Source organism: Puccinia triticina, chromosome 4A, assembly GCF_026914185.1.
Source record: "Puccinia triticina chromosome 4A, complete sequence".
Classification (NCBI taxonomy): Eukaryota; Fungi; Basidiomycota; class Pucciniomycetes; order Pucciniales; family Pucciniaceae; genus Puccinia; species Puccinia triticina.
In genome coordinates, this window is record NC_070561.1 from 3733827 (window position 1) to 3751832 (window position 18006).

Sequence of the window (18006 nt, forward strand, 5' to 3'; positions counted from 1 at the left end):
TGAAAGGCCCATTTGAATTGTCATATTTCCCTAAAGAAGGCCGGTATCATCTAGAATTGAGCCAAAAAAGGATGAGAGTAGGGTGAAAATATGATTCAAGTCAAGCTTGGAGGCGTGTGGTCCCATATTTCAGGTAGAAATCCTGGCTTCTTAACATATATAAGCTTGTGAGTTGTTTTTGTGTTTGTTTGATTTCCAATGTCTCCATGCACATGCATGTGAGTTTTTTTTTCACTTTGCCAATGTCACCTTTGTGTACGCGCGTACATTAGGGTGACAGATCACTGGAGGAGCCTTTCACAGCTCCATTGCAAGTAAAAACTGGTCAGAAAGCCATGAAAGCCCCTGCAAGTCACATTTACGTTGTTTGGAACCCCTTTGACATAGAAAATTTATCAACAGAGATTCACCATAAATGAGTAACAATTGGGCATTGATTAACTATGATTTCATGACAGATTGTAATTAAGTTATCCTTAGAAAATTAAATGGTTCTATACAACATTGCACAAGGTCCTGTGATAATTGCGCATCACTTCTGACACACTTCCCATTGACTTCTAAAGAATTTATAAATCATTTCCTAATCCACATCTGACTCACATCAGACCCAAAACAACATAAAATTAGACTCTGGCACTCTCTGGAGAGTGTGTCAAAGTCTCCCCTGGTGATTCTAACAGGGGTGTACATGTTGTTGATCTGCAGGAGGCCCAACCTGTTATTAGTAAAAACTGTGAGAATTCCAGCTTAGGGGAACGGTGTCAAACTCATAAAATGAGGAAGACATTGGGAACTGAACCAGCTGCGGAAAAAGGTAAGCAAAGAAAGCCATATTCTGCAGTCCAAATCTGAGCTGGGGGAGTTAAAGTAAACTGTATTCTTCTTCTGATGTAAACCGGTTCAACACCCACAAGCAGCAAGATTAAGCCAGCGGATTATCCCAGTGCAAAGTCACTCATCAAGAGGATCACAACTAGCGCCAAAGGTATGCAGATGTTGATACCTTAAGGTAGCAGATAAGATAGGAGCTAATGCACTATCCCTTTTCCAAAAGACAACTCAGTTTCAGGAGAACAGACAGAACCCACCAATACCGCTCAACAAGCTGGTAAAACAATTGGTGAGTGCTTTGTGTTAAAGCCTTGAAAGCAAGATGAAAGAGAAGATGCTAACTCAAAGCTGGCCTAGTAACAGACAGCGTCAAATCACTTCTCAGTTGTCTTGCCAAAGCGCAGTGAATAATCACTTAGGCCAAAAGGCTCAAACAAATTGCAAAGACCAAAAACCATATACGGCTCTATTTTCTTTATCTTCTCATCTATTTAATCAACACTCTTTAGTAGAGAGCAGTCTAGCTCCTGCTCTTAGGTAAAGCATTCAACTTTGCTTTACTATTTCCTTAAGAATAAACAATTGTATCTACATGAACCACTTAGTCTGATACAATAAAACGCCTAGTCCTTTGAAGTTTTTCAACAACCTTGTACGCACCCAAATGAGGGTTACATTTAGGGTGTTCAAAGTTGACTTGCATAAAATCATAACACCATAAAATCATAAAATTCTAAGCTGAAAAAAATATGTTGCACCCAAGCACTCAAATTAGAGCAACATTTCTAGAATGGTACATATGAAATCATCACTTGAAAGTTTTATAATTTTATGATTTTATGCATTGAAAATTTTATGATTTCAACTTGGAACACCCTTATTAGCAAAGTGAAAACAATGACCACCTTCATTCACATTTAAATAATATGAATTGAACCCCAATAATTCATCTCAACTAACAAACAGTTCAAATTGAATTATGATTTGATTGTGGCCATTGTGTCTTAGGGCCCGTTTGGCCGCGCGGGGGCCAAAATCTCAATCTTGCGAGATCAGAATGTGCCCATGGGCAGATTCTGATCTCGCCCAATGACAGCCAGGCAGCCAAACATTCCTGGAATCTGGATCTGTGACACTGAGATCCAGATTCTACTGATCAAGGGTGTTCGGCTGCACAACTAGATATGCATGTACACCGGCCCCCTCTCACCCTCTTGATGGCCGGCCAAACAGGTCATCGAGAAGAATACACATCCTCTTGATGGCTGATTGAACCGGCCATCAAGAGGAGGACACAACCTCTCAATAGATGATTGAACCGGCCATTGAGAGGAGTGCACACCCTCTCAATGGCTGATTGAATTCCGGCTGTCGAGAGGATATGTATTCCTCTTGATGGCCGGTCCGATCGGCCATCGAGAGGATGTGCATTCCTCTTGATGACCGGTTCAACCGGCCATCAAGAGGGTGTGCACTCATTGGCCATTGAGAGGATGTGTATAATCTTCTTGATGACCGGTTCAACCGGCCATTGAGAGGGTGTGCACTCCTCTTGATGGCCGGTTTGATTGGCTATCAAGAGGTGTATTCCTCTCAATGACCAGTTCAACCGGCCATCGAGAGGGTGTGTCCTCCTCTCAATGGCCGGTTCAATCATCCATCAAGAGGAGGTGGTGACATGATACATAGTTGCCCGTTCCAAAGTGCTTGTCAAGGGCCTGCTTGCAGTGAATTGAGTTAGGCTGGGAGGTGTGTTGACTGAGGATCATCCGGATCAAGCTGTTGGCCATCGAGGTGAGAGGGGTTGTAGGGTGTAGTACATATTGTGGTGGGTGTTTTTGAAGTCCCTTGTGAGTGTCAAGAGAGTTGAAATTCTGTTTCAGGTCTTGAGATTCAGCAAAATAGCTGTATCTCAGTGCAATCTCTCTTTGGTGGCTGGCAAGATCGCCAATCAGAGATTTTTCCCAGATATTTTGGCAGCCAAACGGTTTTTTGGAATCTCACAAAAATCTCATTTGACAAGATTTGGAATCTTGTCAGAATCTCACTTTTGCGGGGGACCACGAGTTCAGATTGAGATTCTGCCGCGCGGCCGAACGGGCCCTTAGTGATTTTAACTGCATCCCACTTGGGTTTCAGTTGACTTCTGCATGACTTCTGGATGATTCATGCATTAATCCAGGATCAGTGTCAGATCATGTGTGGATTAGTTCCAGAATTTTTTGTTACTTCTTACACTACTTTCATCAAAGGCATCCAGCACAGTTGCGGAAAAAGGGTACAGTATGGCACTCTCTGGAGAGTGCATCAAAATTTCCCCTGGTGTATATATGCCAGAAATTGACAGGTCTGTACACGGATCCTTGCTGATAGCGGTCAGCAAATAAGGAGTTTCTGATTAACTGCATCTTTTTAATGTGGTGGATGAAACAAATGAAAGTTAAGAAGAATCAAAAGTCAACTGAAGGGCTTCAAAATACCTAACGGGCTATGGACAAAAACCGTTTAATGGAATTCTCCTTCCAACTCTCTCAAAAAGTAAACAAAAATCAAAGCTGAATTGTATACACCCTTCCGGAACAAAAAAAAGATTGTTTGTGGGATATATTTTTCTACACTTTTATACGCGGATTTGGATTAAATAATGAGGTCGCAAATCAAATACGTTGATCAAAAAATTGTTCAATCAATGGTTTACAGAAGAGAAAAAAGAGAAAAGTTTCGGTTGTTGGTAGCCTTTGTTGGATGGAGAACTCTGATAATTGATACTTGCATCACAAAGAGAGAGGAACAACCTAAATAGTCGATGTACAAACCTCTGTGACAGGTGTCGCAGTCGAGGTATGCTGCAGTGTCACAACAGCCTGCAGATGTGACTCGAAATGAAAGAAGAAGAAATTGGGCGAAGTGATTCATAGATAATAAGGAGCTCGACTGGCATTGATACCGTACTCGGCGAGAGCTTGAGAAAGGTCTTCCTGAGTAAGAACGGTACGAGTACGGTCCTATTAAGAAGCGAGAAAAAAAGGTCATCCAAAGAATGACCAACGCGGGATGATGAGATGGAGTGAGAGAGGCGAGCAAGCTTACCTTCCGAGCGCCCGGATTGTTGGGAGCGCCGTTTGCGAGGCCAGCTGAGTTAGAGTTAGGTGCGAGAGGACCCTGCCGGCCTCCGGGAGCCTGCCCAGTCCTTGTGCGGGCGTAGCTGAACGCGTCTTGGGCGATGTCCGAGACGAACTTCTGGCAAGCTAGGACCAGTAACCTTTGAACTTTCAGATCCGTGCATTCGAATCCTACCCTCTGCAGATAATAGGCCGCCACTTCATCCGGGATCACCGGCTTGTATTCTTCCATCTTCAACAAGAATTGTGCTAGTTCTCTAAAACAATGTCCAGAAATCAAAATCAGAGTGATGTTTGTTTAGTTGCTTTTTTGAAACGTAGGACGTTTTCGCGTACTGGTAAGCTGGAAGGGCGTTAGATTCGACCGAGCTTGATTGGCCAGTTTGTTGATCGTTGATTCCAGCAGTGCTTGGTCCAGTGGCAGTCGTTGGATTAGTATTACTATTACTGTTATCGGCAGCTGGTGTTGAGGCTGATTCGTTGTTGGTATTGGTGTTGCCGCCCCCGCTCAACAACGCTGGATCAATGGCTCCGGACATGAAGCTTGACATGATGTGTTAACTGTGTATGTGTGTATGTATTTAGTTCTCCGGTTCGATGTCGGATCGATCGAGCGGTCGATTACTGGAAGAAGGTTGTGCGTCCGATCCTTTGCTCTGGTCAACGCGTTCCTGATTAGCTCTTGAGTCTTGACCGTAGTCTAGATGATCGAGTCGAGTTTATCCAGTCCTGCCTTGCTCTGGGAGTCTGGGCCTGGGCCTCCATGACTACTGGACCCCAGAATTAGAGTGTCCGCACCGGCTTGCCAGATATACATATCTCTTGGGATATCCGTAGGGTTGACAATTGGGCGGGCTCGGGCCGCCCACGGGCTAGCCCGCCTCAGCCCGCAACTTAATTGGACAGGCTGGGCCGGGCCAAAACATCAGATTTTGCTGTCTGGCCCAAACCCGTGTCCGCAATGAGACGGACACGGGCTGTCCAGCGGTGCCTTGTCGGGCCAGATGGCCAGCGGGCCAAAGCGGGTGGCCCGCGGGCAGCCCCCTGGGGGCCCACGGGCCAGCTACAAGCACTCTCAAAAAAAGGTATTTTCAGAGGAGCCGAGGAGGAGAAATGGTTTTTTCCAATTCTAAGTACATGTATGCCACTAGGTCAACTGCAAAAGAAAATTTACAGAAGATAATGGAAAATAAAGCATGAAGAAAACATACTGCTTTTTCTTGTCTTAAGTGCATAAGAGTGCTTCTGTGGTTTCTTTGCCCAGGCGGCTTTGGCAGTCGTCCAAACCAAGAGCATGGATTTGCTTATGTGCGGCGTGAGAGAGGGTGTGGATGTTCTTAATCCCGCCCCAGGCAAGATTCTTCACGGGTCTATACGCACGAACGGAGACAAGAAACTCCTGGCCGCATCTGAGGCTGCCAGGTTCCCCACGGAACTCCGCTAGTGGTACCCGCAGGATTGATAGTTCTAAGCTGAAGGACCTGGGGCCCCAAGAAGACTGGGATCTTATCTGCTCCTGCCCCAGTACAAGCAGATGAAATTGGTCTGTGAACAAGGACTGCATGCTCTTTTCACAGCTCTGGGTGTTCTTGTTGAAACTGTCACGTGTGGCTGTCCCAATCAGGCCCATAATTCCAAACCTTGGTCAATTTTGAGCCAAAATTGTTGAACAATGCAAACCAGGAGCCTACCCAAGCCCAAGCTGTGGCCTACCTCCAGAACAATTGGCGGGTGGAACAAAATAGTGAATGCACCTTTTTTCTATTCTGGGTTGCGGGTGCTGCTGATTGGTGTTCTTTTTTCCTCTCTTTGACATTTTTCTGTGCTGTTTTTTCTTTTGTTCACTAAAAGCATGCATTCCTTGGTTGTTATTAGGCTTCTTGTCATCTCTTTTGCATGTTTTTTGCACTGATGTTGACTTTTTTTCTTGGCTTGTGTCTCTCAGAATCTCCAGCACAATAGGGGGGTTCACAATTGAAATTTACAAAACTTTAGGACACATTTTAAGGTGGTTATGAACATTTTTTAAAAAATTGATAAATTGCACTGATTCATCAGTATCACCTGCTGCTATGCATTTTCCCAAAATTTCAAAATGTTGTTCATAAAGGCCTCAAATTTGGCTCCAAAGTTTAGAAAAATTCAATTGTGAACCCCCCTAATGTAAAAAGTACCTCAAATATGTTGTAAAATTGTACTTTAGGTTGAAAATGGTGATTTTACAATGGTTTAATTTTACGTTGGCCGCACATTGTGAAGGCATAGCATGTAAAACTAATTTATTTTCCTTCAAAATCTAGTTTTACATTGTTATATTTTACAATGACATGACACTGCAAAACATGGGAAGCAAATTGCTTCAGTGCTTGCCCACAGGTGCAATTTGACAAGGTAATCTTTGCATGGCATTTTTAATATGGTACATCATTTGGCAAGATACATGTAAAATTAATCACTTGGTCCAAAATTTTTAATTTTACATAGTTGGGTTTTTACACGTATACATACCATGTAAAAGACAGATTGTAAAAATCAACATTCCCCTTTAAAACAAACTGGTTCAACTGCTTGCAGTTGACATGCAGGGTGCTCCAACCAAGCTGCCATTGACCAGCATTGACCCCACTTGTAATTACATAATTGCCTTTGTTGGCACAGTCACTGTGCAATGTGCACACTCACTGGGCATTGAAGCTGAGTCAACCCTTTGAGAAAGGTTGGAGTAACACCTAGCTTACCTGAGCCTCTTGAAGGGAGGTTCCAGGGGACCCCGCCTGGAGGGCTCTCTGTAGGAGAGGCTGATGCATAATGTCTGAAAGCTGGCAGACAAGGGAAGGATTTTCAACCCTAAAAACACAAAAACACAATTTAAAAATCAACAACACATGTACAGAGAAATCTGAGTAGACAGTCCTCTCAGCAGTACTGATGCGCACCCTCCCCCAAGTTTTTGTGGCATAAACTCCAAAACTGATTGAAGGAACCTGTTTTGAAGGTGAAAGGAATCCTGAAGGATATTCCATTGCTCTGAAGATCCAATTTTGGATTTTCTCGTACTATGCACAATTGAATATCCTATCTGCAACAATTGAGTGGCTACAGAGGACCCTGGAAACCCCCTATAGATGTGGGTAACCAAAAATCCAAGATTTTGGCAAAATTCATACATCGGGGGGCACTGGGGAATGGCTTTTTTTGGCTGATTCATACATTTTTGTGCCTATGCCTGGGGCAAAATTGCCCCGGGGAGCCCAAAGTCCCCAAAGGTAAGCGGGTTTCTGCGGGTTTTAGGGGATTTAACTGAGTATGAGCAGAAATCCATACATAAATGCCATCTTTGGTGGGTACCCTTTTGGGTTCCAAACCCCATTCATACCGATTTTGTGCCTAACATTTTGCAAAAAAATGTAAAAATTCATACATTTAGGTTACCCACCTACATTGGGGGTTTCCAGGGTCCTGGCTACTGGTGTAGGATCTGCAGATATCTGCAGGCTTGTGAATCCAATATCCACAAGGCATGATGGTTTTAATTCCTTGGTTTACATTTCTTTGTGTTTTTTTTTTTTTTTTTTTTTTAAAGATTAGTACAAGGAAAACAGTTGGGATTGAGGAGATGAGACCAGCACCACTTGAAAGCTGAGGTTCTGAAGTATATTCTGGCTCTGGGACCGGTCCGCAGGAGCTGAGGGGGAGGCTGGGTGATGCTAAGTATTTTTCCTCCAGCCATTCATGATTTCTTTCTCAGCCAAATTTTTGACTTTGTGCACAAGTCCCTCTCTGCGGGAGGGGCCGCTTCGCGGCCAGCCACAGCAAGCCTCCCACCAGGGGGGACTTGTGTCAAGTTAGGAGTAACACCACAAGCCTCCCTCAGCGTCTCCGGCGGCCGCAAAGCCGTGTTGTTCCCTGGTCCTTGTAAAGTCCGCGTGCCGCGCGGGCTTTACATTTTGAGGTTCAGTAATCCAAAAGTACCGGCCAGGCAAGGGCCTGTATTAGTGTTTCCTCCTAACTTATCTAATTTCCCTCCTCGGGGGAGCGCAGCGACCTCCGAAGGAGGGACTTCCGTGCTAAGTTGACTCCATGGCCTGAGAGCATTTCAGCTTTTGGTGGGCAGTTTTTCATAATCAACCTCACGCACTCGTCTCTGGACGCTTTTCCTTCTAGTTTTCATTTCTGGGACACAGAGATTCTCCTGGATAAGCCCCTCATTTTGTTGGGCAACTTTGTAGTCACCCAATAAGAGATGGCAGCTGTACAGCAGATTGAAAAAAAAGTTCAATTTTCCTGATGCTCTCAGCCAAGAGGGGCGACATAGCGCATGAGGCCCTCCTTCGGAGGGTCCCTGCGGGACGGCGTCCCCCCTCCACATAGAGAGGGACTTAGTTAAGTTAGGTTTCCTCAAGCTTAGCTATCGGGGGAGCGAAGCGACCTCCGAGGGGTGCCTGCAGGACGGTGTCCCCCCTCCACATAGAGAGGGACTAAGTTAAGTTAGGCGTCACCTGAGCCAGTCTCTACAAAATGCAGTGAAGAGCATTCCCTATCACATAATGGTAACCCATTTCCAGGAAGTGTCAGCTCCAAAGAGCTCCTGAAAGTGGTGGCGCGAATCAAGGAGTCACCTCAAAAGGGAGTTGAACAATTCCTCAGTTCAGAGGTTCTCAGTTGAAGAAACAGCTGACGATCGGCAGCTACATACCATCAGGCTGGCACATTAGATCTCCCTCCTCGTTAAGATTGGTGAAAGCGGTCTCTGTATGAAGCACCAACGGCTGTTTCGGAGGATGAATCGTAAAAGACTTTGTTGGATGGTCGGCCGCTCTTGACGAGTTTGGATGGCATTTCTCGGTCAAAGGCTAAGCAGACATATTCGGATACAAATGTCTTCCAGATTGTTCACAGTGCTGAGTACGGTTCTCCCTCTGAGTGGGAGAATCGGTAAGAGACATCAGGAAACCATCAGGCAGATGTGTGCCCGTGTGGGACTGCCGGAGTGTCCATCTTGGGTCGACTTGCAAGTAAACAACCGGCGCATACATCTTCAGCCCGGCCAATCTACCTCATCAATCACGCACAGGCACCTCTAACGCCAAGAAGCTGGCAAGCGGGCTTGAACTGGGCACCTGCGATTTTGGACTAGCGTGTCATATGTTTCAATGTGTAGCACCAAACCAGTCTGAAGCAGTCCAAGTCCAACCATTGACCTCCCTGGATTTACCCTTGATCTGGTCCATGCGTAAAATTATTGAATCCGCTTTCATCTCAGTAGCTTATCAGTAGACGCACTTTGGGCAACTCTCACCGATAGATCAATTTCCCAAGCAATCTTTTCTCATTCTTCTATATCATTATACATTATACACACTTAACACGGGACGCAGTGTTTCTCTCCTCATAGTCCGGCTCGTCTCTCCTTCCCCCTGCCTTTCCAGCATTCCGCCGATTACGGAATCTTGCCAAGTAAACTCCAACCCTTAGTTCATTCTTTGTTACCCCCTCATATCAAGTCTCGATGGTTTCATCCAACTCCAAAGCCGCCGTTGTGGCGTTCAACCACCGGATCACCTCGAAGTTGATTCTTGTCACTCTTTGCAGCTCCTTTGTCACCAGCGCAGCTGCCTACGAATCCCATGATTTCTGGGGCCGACAAGCCGCTGCCGCTCCTGTGGCACCTGCCCAGCCTACTGCATTACCGGTTCCAACTCCCGTCACTCCTGCAGCCGGAGATCTTCAAACGCTGAACTATCCTCCAATCATGAAATCCATGGCCCCTTCAACGATGACTGCTCTTCCGGCTACATACACTCCGGGAACCGTTTCGCCGATTCGTGGAGCTCCTCCGCTCCCTTCGACCAACTTGAATGTCGCGTTATATCCTGCCCTGGATCGTCTTCCTCCGCTTGATTCTCCATTGGTCAAAGAATGGATGAGCAAAATTGATTGGAGCAAGGCTCCAACGAGCTCTCCTACCGGTTTGGGCGGATGTCTGAACGCAACAAATGCGGATGCCGTATCCAAATCCGGGAAAGACGACAACTGCTGGTGGACTTGTGGTGGTTGCACACGTCCCACAGATATTGTCTCTTGTCCCGACAAGGCGACTTGGGGTGCCAGTTTTGACGATGGGCCCTCGCCCGACACACCGACTTTGTTGAACTACCTGGACCAACAAAAGCTGAAGACCACGTTCTTTGTCGTTGGATCAAGAGTTCTCAGTCGGCCCGCAATGCTGCAATACGAGTATCAAACAGGACATCAGATATCGTGAGTCGTCGCGGCTTTTTTCCTGGGAGATCTGCCTTGCTAATCAAGCTTTGCTTTGCCAGCGTTCATACCTGGTCCCATCCTTACCTAACAACTCTCACCAACGCAGAGATTGTCGCGGAGCTTGGTTGGTCAAAGAAGGTGATCAAAGATGTTTTGGGTGTCACACCGAACACCATGCGTCCTCCCTACGGTGGTCAGTAGGCTGTTTGACTTGCTTAATAATGAAGCCGTACTAATCTATATCTTGAACAGATATCGATGACCGTGTGCGTTTCATTGCTATGTCAATGGGATTGACTCCTATCATTTGGACTACTGCACCTTCTGGCCAAACCTTCGATACCCAGGGTGAGTACTTCCGTGATCTACCGAAACAGCTTGACACAGATACATGGCTGACATCGCTTCTACTCATGGCTTAGATTGGAAAATCTCGACTGGAATCGTCACCCCCGCACAGGTATTAAAGAACTTCCAATCTATCATTGCCGGGGCTCCTGACCTTCCAACAGGGTTCATTGGTGAGTTTGTCTTTGTTCCTCCGCAGAAAATTTCTACATGCTAAACCACCACTGTATCCAGTATTGGCACACGACCTTTACCCTCAAAGTGTTGCGCTCGCCGTGGAGTTTGTTCTACCAGCCGCCATTGCTGCTGGAAACTTAACCATAGAGCCCATCATCACATGTCTGGGAAAGCCTCTGTCCGAAGGTTACATTGAAACTGCCAAAGGTGGCAACGCTTCTTTCCCATCATCCAGACGCGAAACCTCTCAAACTGCCGTCAGCGCTGCCTCAAAAGCACCTGGCGGAGCCAAACCTTCGATTTCTTCAAGCTCTCGTTCAACCACACGTGAAATTGCTTTCATTTTCTCTGCCATCGGATTAGCTATACTCAATGTGTACTAGAAACTTGGCTCGAAATGAGTTACATTTTAATTTTTATCAATTTTGTCCCGCATCCGTCAAAGCCAGCTCACTCCTTTGGGCTCAACCGGTTTGGAAAACTTTTCTTGTCACTCATGCCTTGGGGAGCTTCCTCAACATCAGACCAATTCGACCACCGCGACATAAAATCACGGTTCACTCTTTTTCTGCTGCTAATGGGGACATTTCTGATGATCATGAGTAGTACTGTGAAAAATCATCATTTCGTTATTCTCATGTATATCTTACTTACATCATACCCCCTCCCCTGCCAAGAATTGCTGTGAAAAAGTCATATTTTGTTTGCTACTGCATGTCACTGTACATATTCTATCTATTCAACCAATCTTTCCGTGTTGTACTAGTAGTGGAGTACACTTCCAAGTCCTTTCCATCGCACTCTGCCGTCTATTTATCTATATATTGTTCTTAATTGTGCTACATTCATGTAGCAGCATGTTAATAATTTTGGTTTTTGAAAATGACTCTGCTGTCTTTTGCAATACTACCATACATTTTAACCTGATGAAATTCATTCTTGTTTTAAGTTGTTGCAGGCAGCTAGTATCTTCTAGCTCAACATAAGCCCTCCCTTGATGAAAAAGCCACACCACCCAACACAAGTTGGTGGGAGGCTCCCTGTGGATGGAGGCTAAGCCACCCCTCCCAGCTCCCACAGGGAGGGACTTGTGCACAAAGTAAGCCAAGACAAATCCCATATGGCTGGAGGGAAATTACTGAGTCTTAGTTTGCCTCCCCCTCAGCTCCCATGGACCTTCCCCATAGGGAAAAAGGTCCATTGATACCTGGTGGGGGGTTCCTCGCCCCGTCTGGCGGGTACCCCCAACACCCGCCGTGCACCCGACAGGCAGTTCTGGGTCCTTGACTTGTGAATAGAAGAGGTACCCGGGTACTGCTTCTTCATAACCCACCCACTGCATAAACTTACTGCTTGGACAAGTTTGCCCAAGCAGTTGTTAGACAGAATTTTTCCAATGGGTCTGGCGGCTGGGGCCCAAAAAGTTGCATAACTTGTTCAACAAGTTTGTCCAAAAACTGCTCTGTTGGAGCAGTTGATTTCTGTAATATGGACTCCAGTCCATGACTGGTCTTGGACAGACAGATGGAGGGTGTATCCACTGTATAGCCAATCCTAACCATTTGATTTTATGGGGATTTCACTGATGTTTTGGTGTGCAATACCACACTCATGGTGGGAAGATCCAGTCATAGCAGTTCCACAAGTTTTTGAATTTGTGCTCTGCCTCCACCTGGGATTCATGTTTTGCAATGATATGCGCGTTTGACCTCAAGATGTTCCATGGTTTTCAAGATCAAGAGGGCAGACTCCCAGATAATCAAGTTTATGGTGTTTTGCTCTGCTCCGCTCCAACAGTTTCTTTGCCTTATGTCATCACATTTTCTTTTTTTCTCTTGTCTTTTTCTCATGTATGTAGTGCATGCGGGTGTATGATGGAATGTCCCACAAGATGTCACAACTCCAAATTCTGAGTTCTGCAAAAACTCAGATGATGGATGGGCATGGACCTGGTCTGAACCATATCTTTTGTTGGAGATCTTACATCATTCTTGATCATAATCCTAATCCAGTCATTCTCAGTACTCTAAGTTTGTCTTCTGAGTGCTCCAACATTCTCTGCCTTTCTAATCCTGTGCTAGATTGTGTTCTCTTACCTTCATTGGTGTACTTCCATCCCTGATTCCCTTTCCCTTCCAATCCTCAATCAAACAAACCCCCCCAACGGGAATCTGTACCCGTTGTTTCAACTCAACAAATCCCCCCCCCCCCCCTCCACGCGCTATCTTTTTGATTCTGGACTATCCCAAAGGCATTGCAAGGCAAAATCTTCCCTTCCCCCAACTGCCTCTGACTAGGACAGAGTCCCATAACATTCAAGGTGAACAGGAAGTTTCTGTTGGTGAGTCATCACTAAAGTTTCCTGGTGGGAGATTTCTGGCAAGTTGAAAATTTGATTGAAATTTCAAGTGTGCAGTTTGTGCAACTCTTCTGGTGGAACAATTGAAAACTTTTGGAGAAATAAAATCATGTACCCCCCTATTGCACACTTTGAATTCATGATTTCTATATACAAGTTTTCAAATTTCAAAGAATTTCAAGGCTCATTTTTTTGGGGTGGAAATTCCACAAATTTCTGTAAATATGTGTAAAAATGGAGAAAAAAAAATCTACTTATTTGGGGTGAGAGATCGTATTTTTTGATTTTAAGTGTAGTTTCATTTGGTAACAGATATCAGAAGTTGAGTGGTTTATAGGCAGGATCAAGGGTGCTTGATGAAGTGGACAGCTAATAATTGGCTGGAATATGAAAATGAGGTGGTATGAAGTTGACCATGTTGTGAGGCATAGCAGTCAGGGCTTGAACTTGGGCTGGCCAGGATTCAAATTTTGGAATTCTGACCCTTTTTGAAGTGAACTATGTTGTTGGAGGGGAGACACTGGACTCTTGTGAGAGAACTTCATCATTTGCTTTGAAAATTTGATCAAGGGCTTGATATCTGTGATTGCTCACTTTGTCCACCTCCTCCTGTGGGTAATTTTCTCTGAGCCAGTGTGATTCAGGAGAATTATCCCATGGAGTCAATTCATCTACTATAAAGGATAAAAAGTTTTCATCTGATTTGTAATATAAACACTCCTGTATGTTCTTCTCCATTTTGAACATTTCTATGAGTCCCAATACTTTTCTGACTTGAAGTCCATTATGTCTGCGTCTTTCAAGGAGCTGTTTGAATTTTTTTACAACTTTGCTTCCTTGTGGAAAATTGTCAACCACAATTAAATTTGGTCTGATGTTGTTGAAACCAATTCCTAAGGATTTTTTGATGGTAGCTATGATATCTCTTCCAGCTCTCAAATTCAAAGGTTCTTCCTGTTGCAAAACGGTGGAGAAAAATGAAAATTGAATCCTGAGTCCAAAGAATTTCTCAACCTTTTTGGCTTGTGCCTCGGTAAGCTGTGATGTTGTGATCAAGTGCTTGCGTATCAACTTCCAATTCTCAACAACTGTCCGTTCATAAACCTGATGGGCCAAGGTTTTGATTCTTCTGCAAAATTCAGCTGCGCTTAAAATATCTTTCATCCACCATTGGAAATTGGCTAGAAAATGCATCCTTTCTTCAGACCTGTGCCATAGATCTCTGAGCACCTCGTATGTATGATCATTCAGGTCTGACAAAGGTAAATGATTGGTTTTGTTATCAATTTTCAAATGTGTTGATATGCTTTCCATCAAATCCAAATCTAAGCCCAAGGTTCTCCATGTGTTCACATATAATGTCCAAGTTTCAAGATTTTTTTGAAGATTTTTGTATGTTCTTTCTGCCCGCTGGATCTTGGGTTGTGGTAAGCCTGGATAGATTTGATCTTCTTCATTTCCAGGTATCAAGGCCATGTTCAATGCATGAAAAACAGGTCCATGTAAGAAGTTTTTTCTATCTTCCTCAGAAAGACCTTCAATGCCCTGAAAGTTAGAAACATAAGTATCAGATGTCAAGTGATGATTTACAGGAATTAGATTTTTTTTGAACATAAATTGACTGAAATTCATGTATCTGACCTCCCAAAGATCATTACTATTTCCCTTCCCCTTTGTCATATCATTTGTATCTTTTCCTTCATCTTCCTTCTCATTCTTCTGCCCAACAACTCCAATCTCTCTTTCAGGTTTTATTTTGGCACTATGGATGCATCAAAAAAATCAAAATTTAAAGTTTGGTTGGGGTTCAAAAATTGAATGCAGGATTTCTCAAAAATTGACTAGAAATTGAATCTCATAAGTAACTTGATTTACTGACTTTTGCTGCTGTTCCAATTCTTCTAGAAACTTCCAATCATCATCCAAACTTGGCTTGGCACCTTTTATTTTATTTTTCTTCTTTTTCTTTTGCTTAGGTGCTTTCACACCAGCCAGTTTTTTAGATTCATCAAATCTATCCACTTGCAATGGAACAGCTTCCTTGTTTTTTTCATTTCCACTGCTTTTGGGGTGTGCATTTAATTTCAATTATTTCACCTCCTATGGGTATGTAATCAGAAAGGAACAGAAGTGATGAAGATTCTTACATTTGATCTAATCTGAGATTGGCATCATCAGCTCCTTCCTCCTTGATTTCTTTGTGCTCAGGTGAAGCAAGTACAGGGTGTTCTTGGTTTGATATCTGATCCAAAATTACTGGCATTACTCCCTCTGCAGGTACTAAAACCACATCTTCATTACCCAAGACCTCTTGGTATCCCTGTTTCACATCATTTATCTCTGGAGGATGTAGATTCCTGTCATTTCAAATTAGCCATACATATCAGCTTTTCTTCAAATTCTTTCAAAGCTAATTTTGCATCACTTACACCTGGGCCATTTTTTGATTTTCTCCTGTGCCACCTCCAAAGCTACCAGGCCTAGAAGAAATTTCAGCATCTTTTTTGGTTGGCTTTGAAATTGAAACTTGGTTGTTAGGATTGGTTACATCAATGCCCCACAAGTTTACTGGAAGTTTTGGTGATGGGGGGGCTTTGGCTTTGTTGTTGGCAGTATTTTGATCACTGAGTGTAATATGGGGTTGCTCTAGTGCTGTCAAATGTTTTGTGTTTGTCCAAGCATTGGGCAGAAATGATTTAAGATTGAGAGCTTGATTATTCATAACAGGCTCCTGCACCCTGGCAATATACTTTTTCTTCTTTTTTGAAACTCCTGTATATTTCTTCGCCTTGGAAATTTGAACATTTTCCTTTTTTAAGAGTAAATTGTTGTCAGTGCTTTCAGGAGCAACAAGAGCTTTTTGAGGCTCTGAGAGGCTAGTTTTGGGTTGTTCAAGGCTGTTGATCTTTGGGAATTCCAAATTATTTGTGAATTTATTTTGCACCGGCATCGCCATGGCTCTAGCAGTAGCAGGACCTTTTCCTGTTTCATGCGGCAGAATCATTTTTTGATCCAGTAACGTATCAACAGAGGAAAAAGCTTCATCCTGATTGTGTGAGGCAACCCCAATATTTTGGCGAGTAAGTTCTTTCATTTTTGCAGCGTTAGTTTCCGTCAAAGTCGCGGTATACTCATAGTTCACAGGGGCAACCGTTTTGCCAGAGGCTGGAAGATGGGTAGCAGTGGTACTTTTGATCCTGGGTCTGGCCAGCTTCACATTTTGCAAATTTTCAAAGTTTCCACTGTTGGCAAGACTAACAGACGTTCTCAACTCGGCCGAATCATGTCCCGAGCCTCCAATCTCATTGGAAGGGAAGTGTGGACGGCTGACTTGAGACTTCTTATTGAGAGGGGTAGAAAGGTGGTTGGAATTATCTTTCTGTTCAAGCAGTTTGGCAGAGTCCTCCGCGATTCTGGTAGAACTTGGATCAAGCTTTTCTTGCGCATCACGCATCTTCAGAACTTCCGGCTGGCGCCTGGTTTGATTTTCTGTCTCTCCTGGACCCGCGGGGAAGTCCATTCTGAGCGTCATCAAACCCTTGTCTAACGACTTAGGTTCCTTGTCTGAAGCCAAGTTCTATCAACAGCAAAATTTGTCACAGATTTTAGAACAATCAGCAGTCTATTGGTGCAGAAGTATTCATTATGCTGATGACCCACCGATGGAAATATCACTGGTTGGTCACCGCTAGTCCTCAAAAGAGGACGTTTGGCGACTGGAGGTACCCCTGAAAATCCCCTGTATCCTCCGCCAGAATACATCGGATCAGAAAGCGCTTTGACGCGTTTCGATACCTCTTGTGTAGCTTTCGCTTTCCGGATGGTAGCCGCAGCACGGTCTGCATTCTGTCTATCCCGGATCATTTCCTCGAGACGACTGAATGATTCGGAAAGGATTCCAGCGTGTTGTTGCCATAGCATATTTTGGTGCGGTGGATTTGGTTGAACAATCGGAATTAAATCCTTAGCATGCAATATATTCGGGCGGTATCCATACATGAATGCGTCAGCAGGAGTCATAGGGCATGGCGTGTACATCAACGGGTTGTAAACACCCGGTATAGCGGTTTGATAGACAGGATAGCCTTCGGCAACAAAATTGCTTTCGGCATGATCTGGTGCGCTCGAAAGCCAGGATGGTATCCTAGGGTTTTGTGGCGAGCCAGGGTGCATCGGCACTCCCTGGGCAGCGCGAACCACAAGACAGAAGCAAATTAGGAAAGGCAGCCACCGTCGAGTTTCGGAAAGTAGCCAATATATCATACTTGTTGGATGACCTAGAAAGTGAGACTGTTGCGGCGGAAAGCACAATTTGACAAGAGCCAGAAAGGCGAAGTTTTTCGGACTGACACTTCAGATTGACAGATACCAAAAGCGTGTCCGATTCCGACTTGCAGCCGATCTGCTACGGTGTCAAGGTTCAATTCACGGATAAGGTTCAATTCAGGATAAGAGCCGGTGGGTATGAATTGAAGGCTCAGCGGCCAAAGGTATTTCCGGCGTTATGTGTGCCAAGAGTGCATCAAGACTTGAAACTGCATGCTCCACGTGGAAGAAGTTCTCACAGGTCTTTGCACCTTGAGACTTGGTTGAGCTTGCGTACTGTAACAACCTGAATCCCTTGATGGTAAGGCTGTGACCCGGGGTTCGGGACGGGGTCTGAGGGTCATCCCGAACCCCAAGCCCCGGAAAAGCCCCGGGGCATGACTTTTTTTTTTGATATGCTCACCACCATGGTCCGCCCATGGTTCAGGAGCTGAGTTTTGCCCTAGTTAGGGCTATTGGATCTATCCATCGGGCTTCAGCGGTCTGTAACGGTGAATTATTGAAGCATTCTCCAAATTAACCTTGGTTTGAAATTAAGTAGTAGCCTCAATTTTCAACAACATGAAAAGAAGAAAA

At 44.5% G+C, this 18006-nt stretch overlaps 3 protein-coding genes across 3 annotated transcripts; 1 reads left to right on the plus strand and 2 right to left on the minus strand.

Annotated features, from left to right (window-relative positions):
* Positions 1 to 3746: 3746 nt before the first annotated feature.
* On the minus strand, positions 3747 to 4507 carry PtA15_4A427 (uncharacterized protein; the record flags this gene model as incomplete). The annotated part of the gene is made up of 3 exons (XM_053168309.1): positions 3747 to 3839; positions 3925 to 4213; positions 4293 to 4507. 3 exons carry the CDS (start codon positions 4505 to 4507, stop codon positions 3747 to 3749), a joined length of 597 nt encoding a protein of 198 aa, XP_053019531.1.
* Positions 4508 to 9465: 4958 nt separating this feature from the next.
* PtA15_4A428 (uncharacterized protein) lies at positions 9466 to 11128 on the plus strand (the record flags this gene model as incomplete). The annotated part of the gene is made up of 5 exons (XM_053168310.1): positions 9466 to 10217; positions 10280 to 10413; positions 10473 to 10568; positions 10643 to 10741; positions 10803 to 11128. 5 exons carry the CDS (start codon positions 9466 to 9468, stop codon positions 11126 to 11128), a joined length of 1407 nt encoding a protein of 468 aa, XP_053019532.1.
* Positions 11129 to 14171: 3043 nt separating this feature from the next.
* Positions 14172 to 17277, minus strand: PtA15_4A429 (uncharacterized protein; the record flags this gene model as incomplete). Its single annotated transcript, XM_053168311.1, has 7 exons — positions 14172 to 14208; positions 14312 to 14649; positions 14746 to 14866; positions 14984 to 15166; positions 15252 to 15461; positions 15534 to 16681; positions 16765 to 17277. The coding sequence occupies 7 exons, from the start codon at positions 17275 to 17277 to the stop codon at positions 14172 to 14174; spliced, it is 2550 nt and encodes an 849-aa protein (XP_053019533.1).
* Positions 17278 to 18006: the final 729 nt, after the last annotated feature.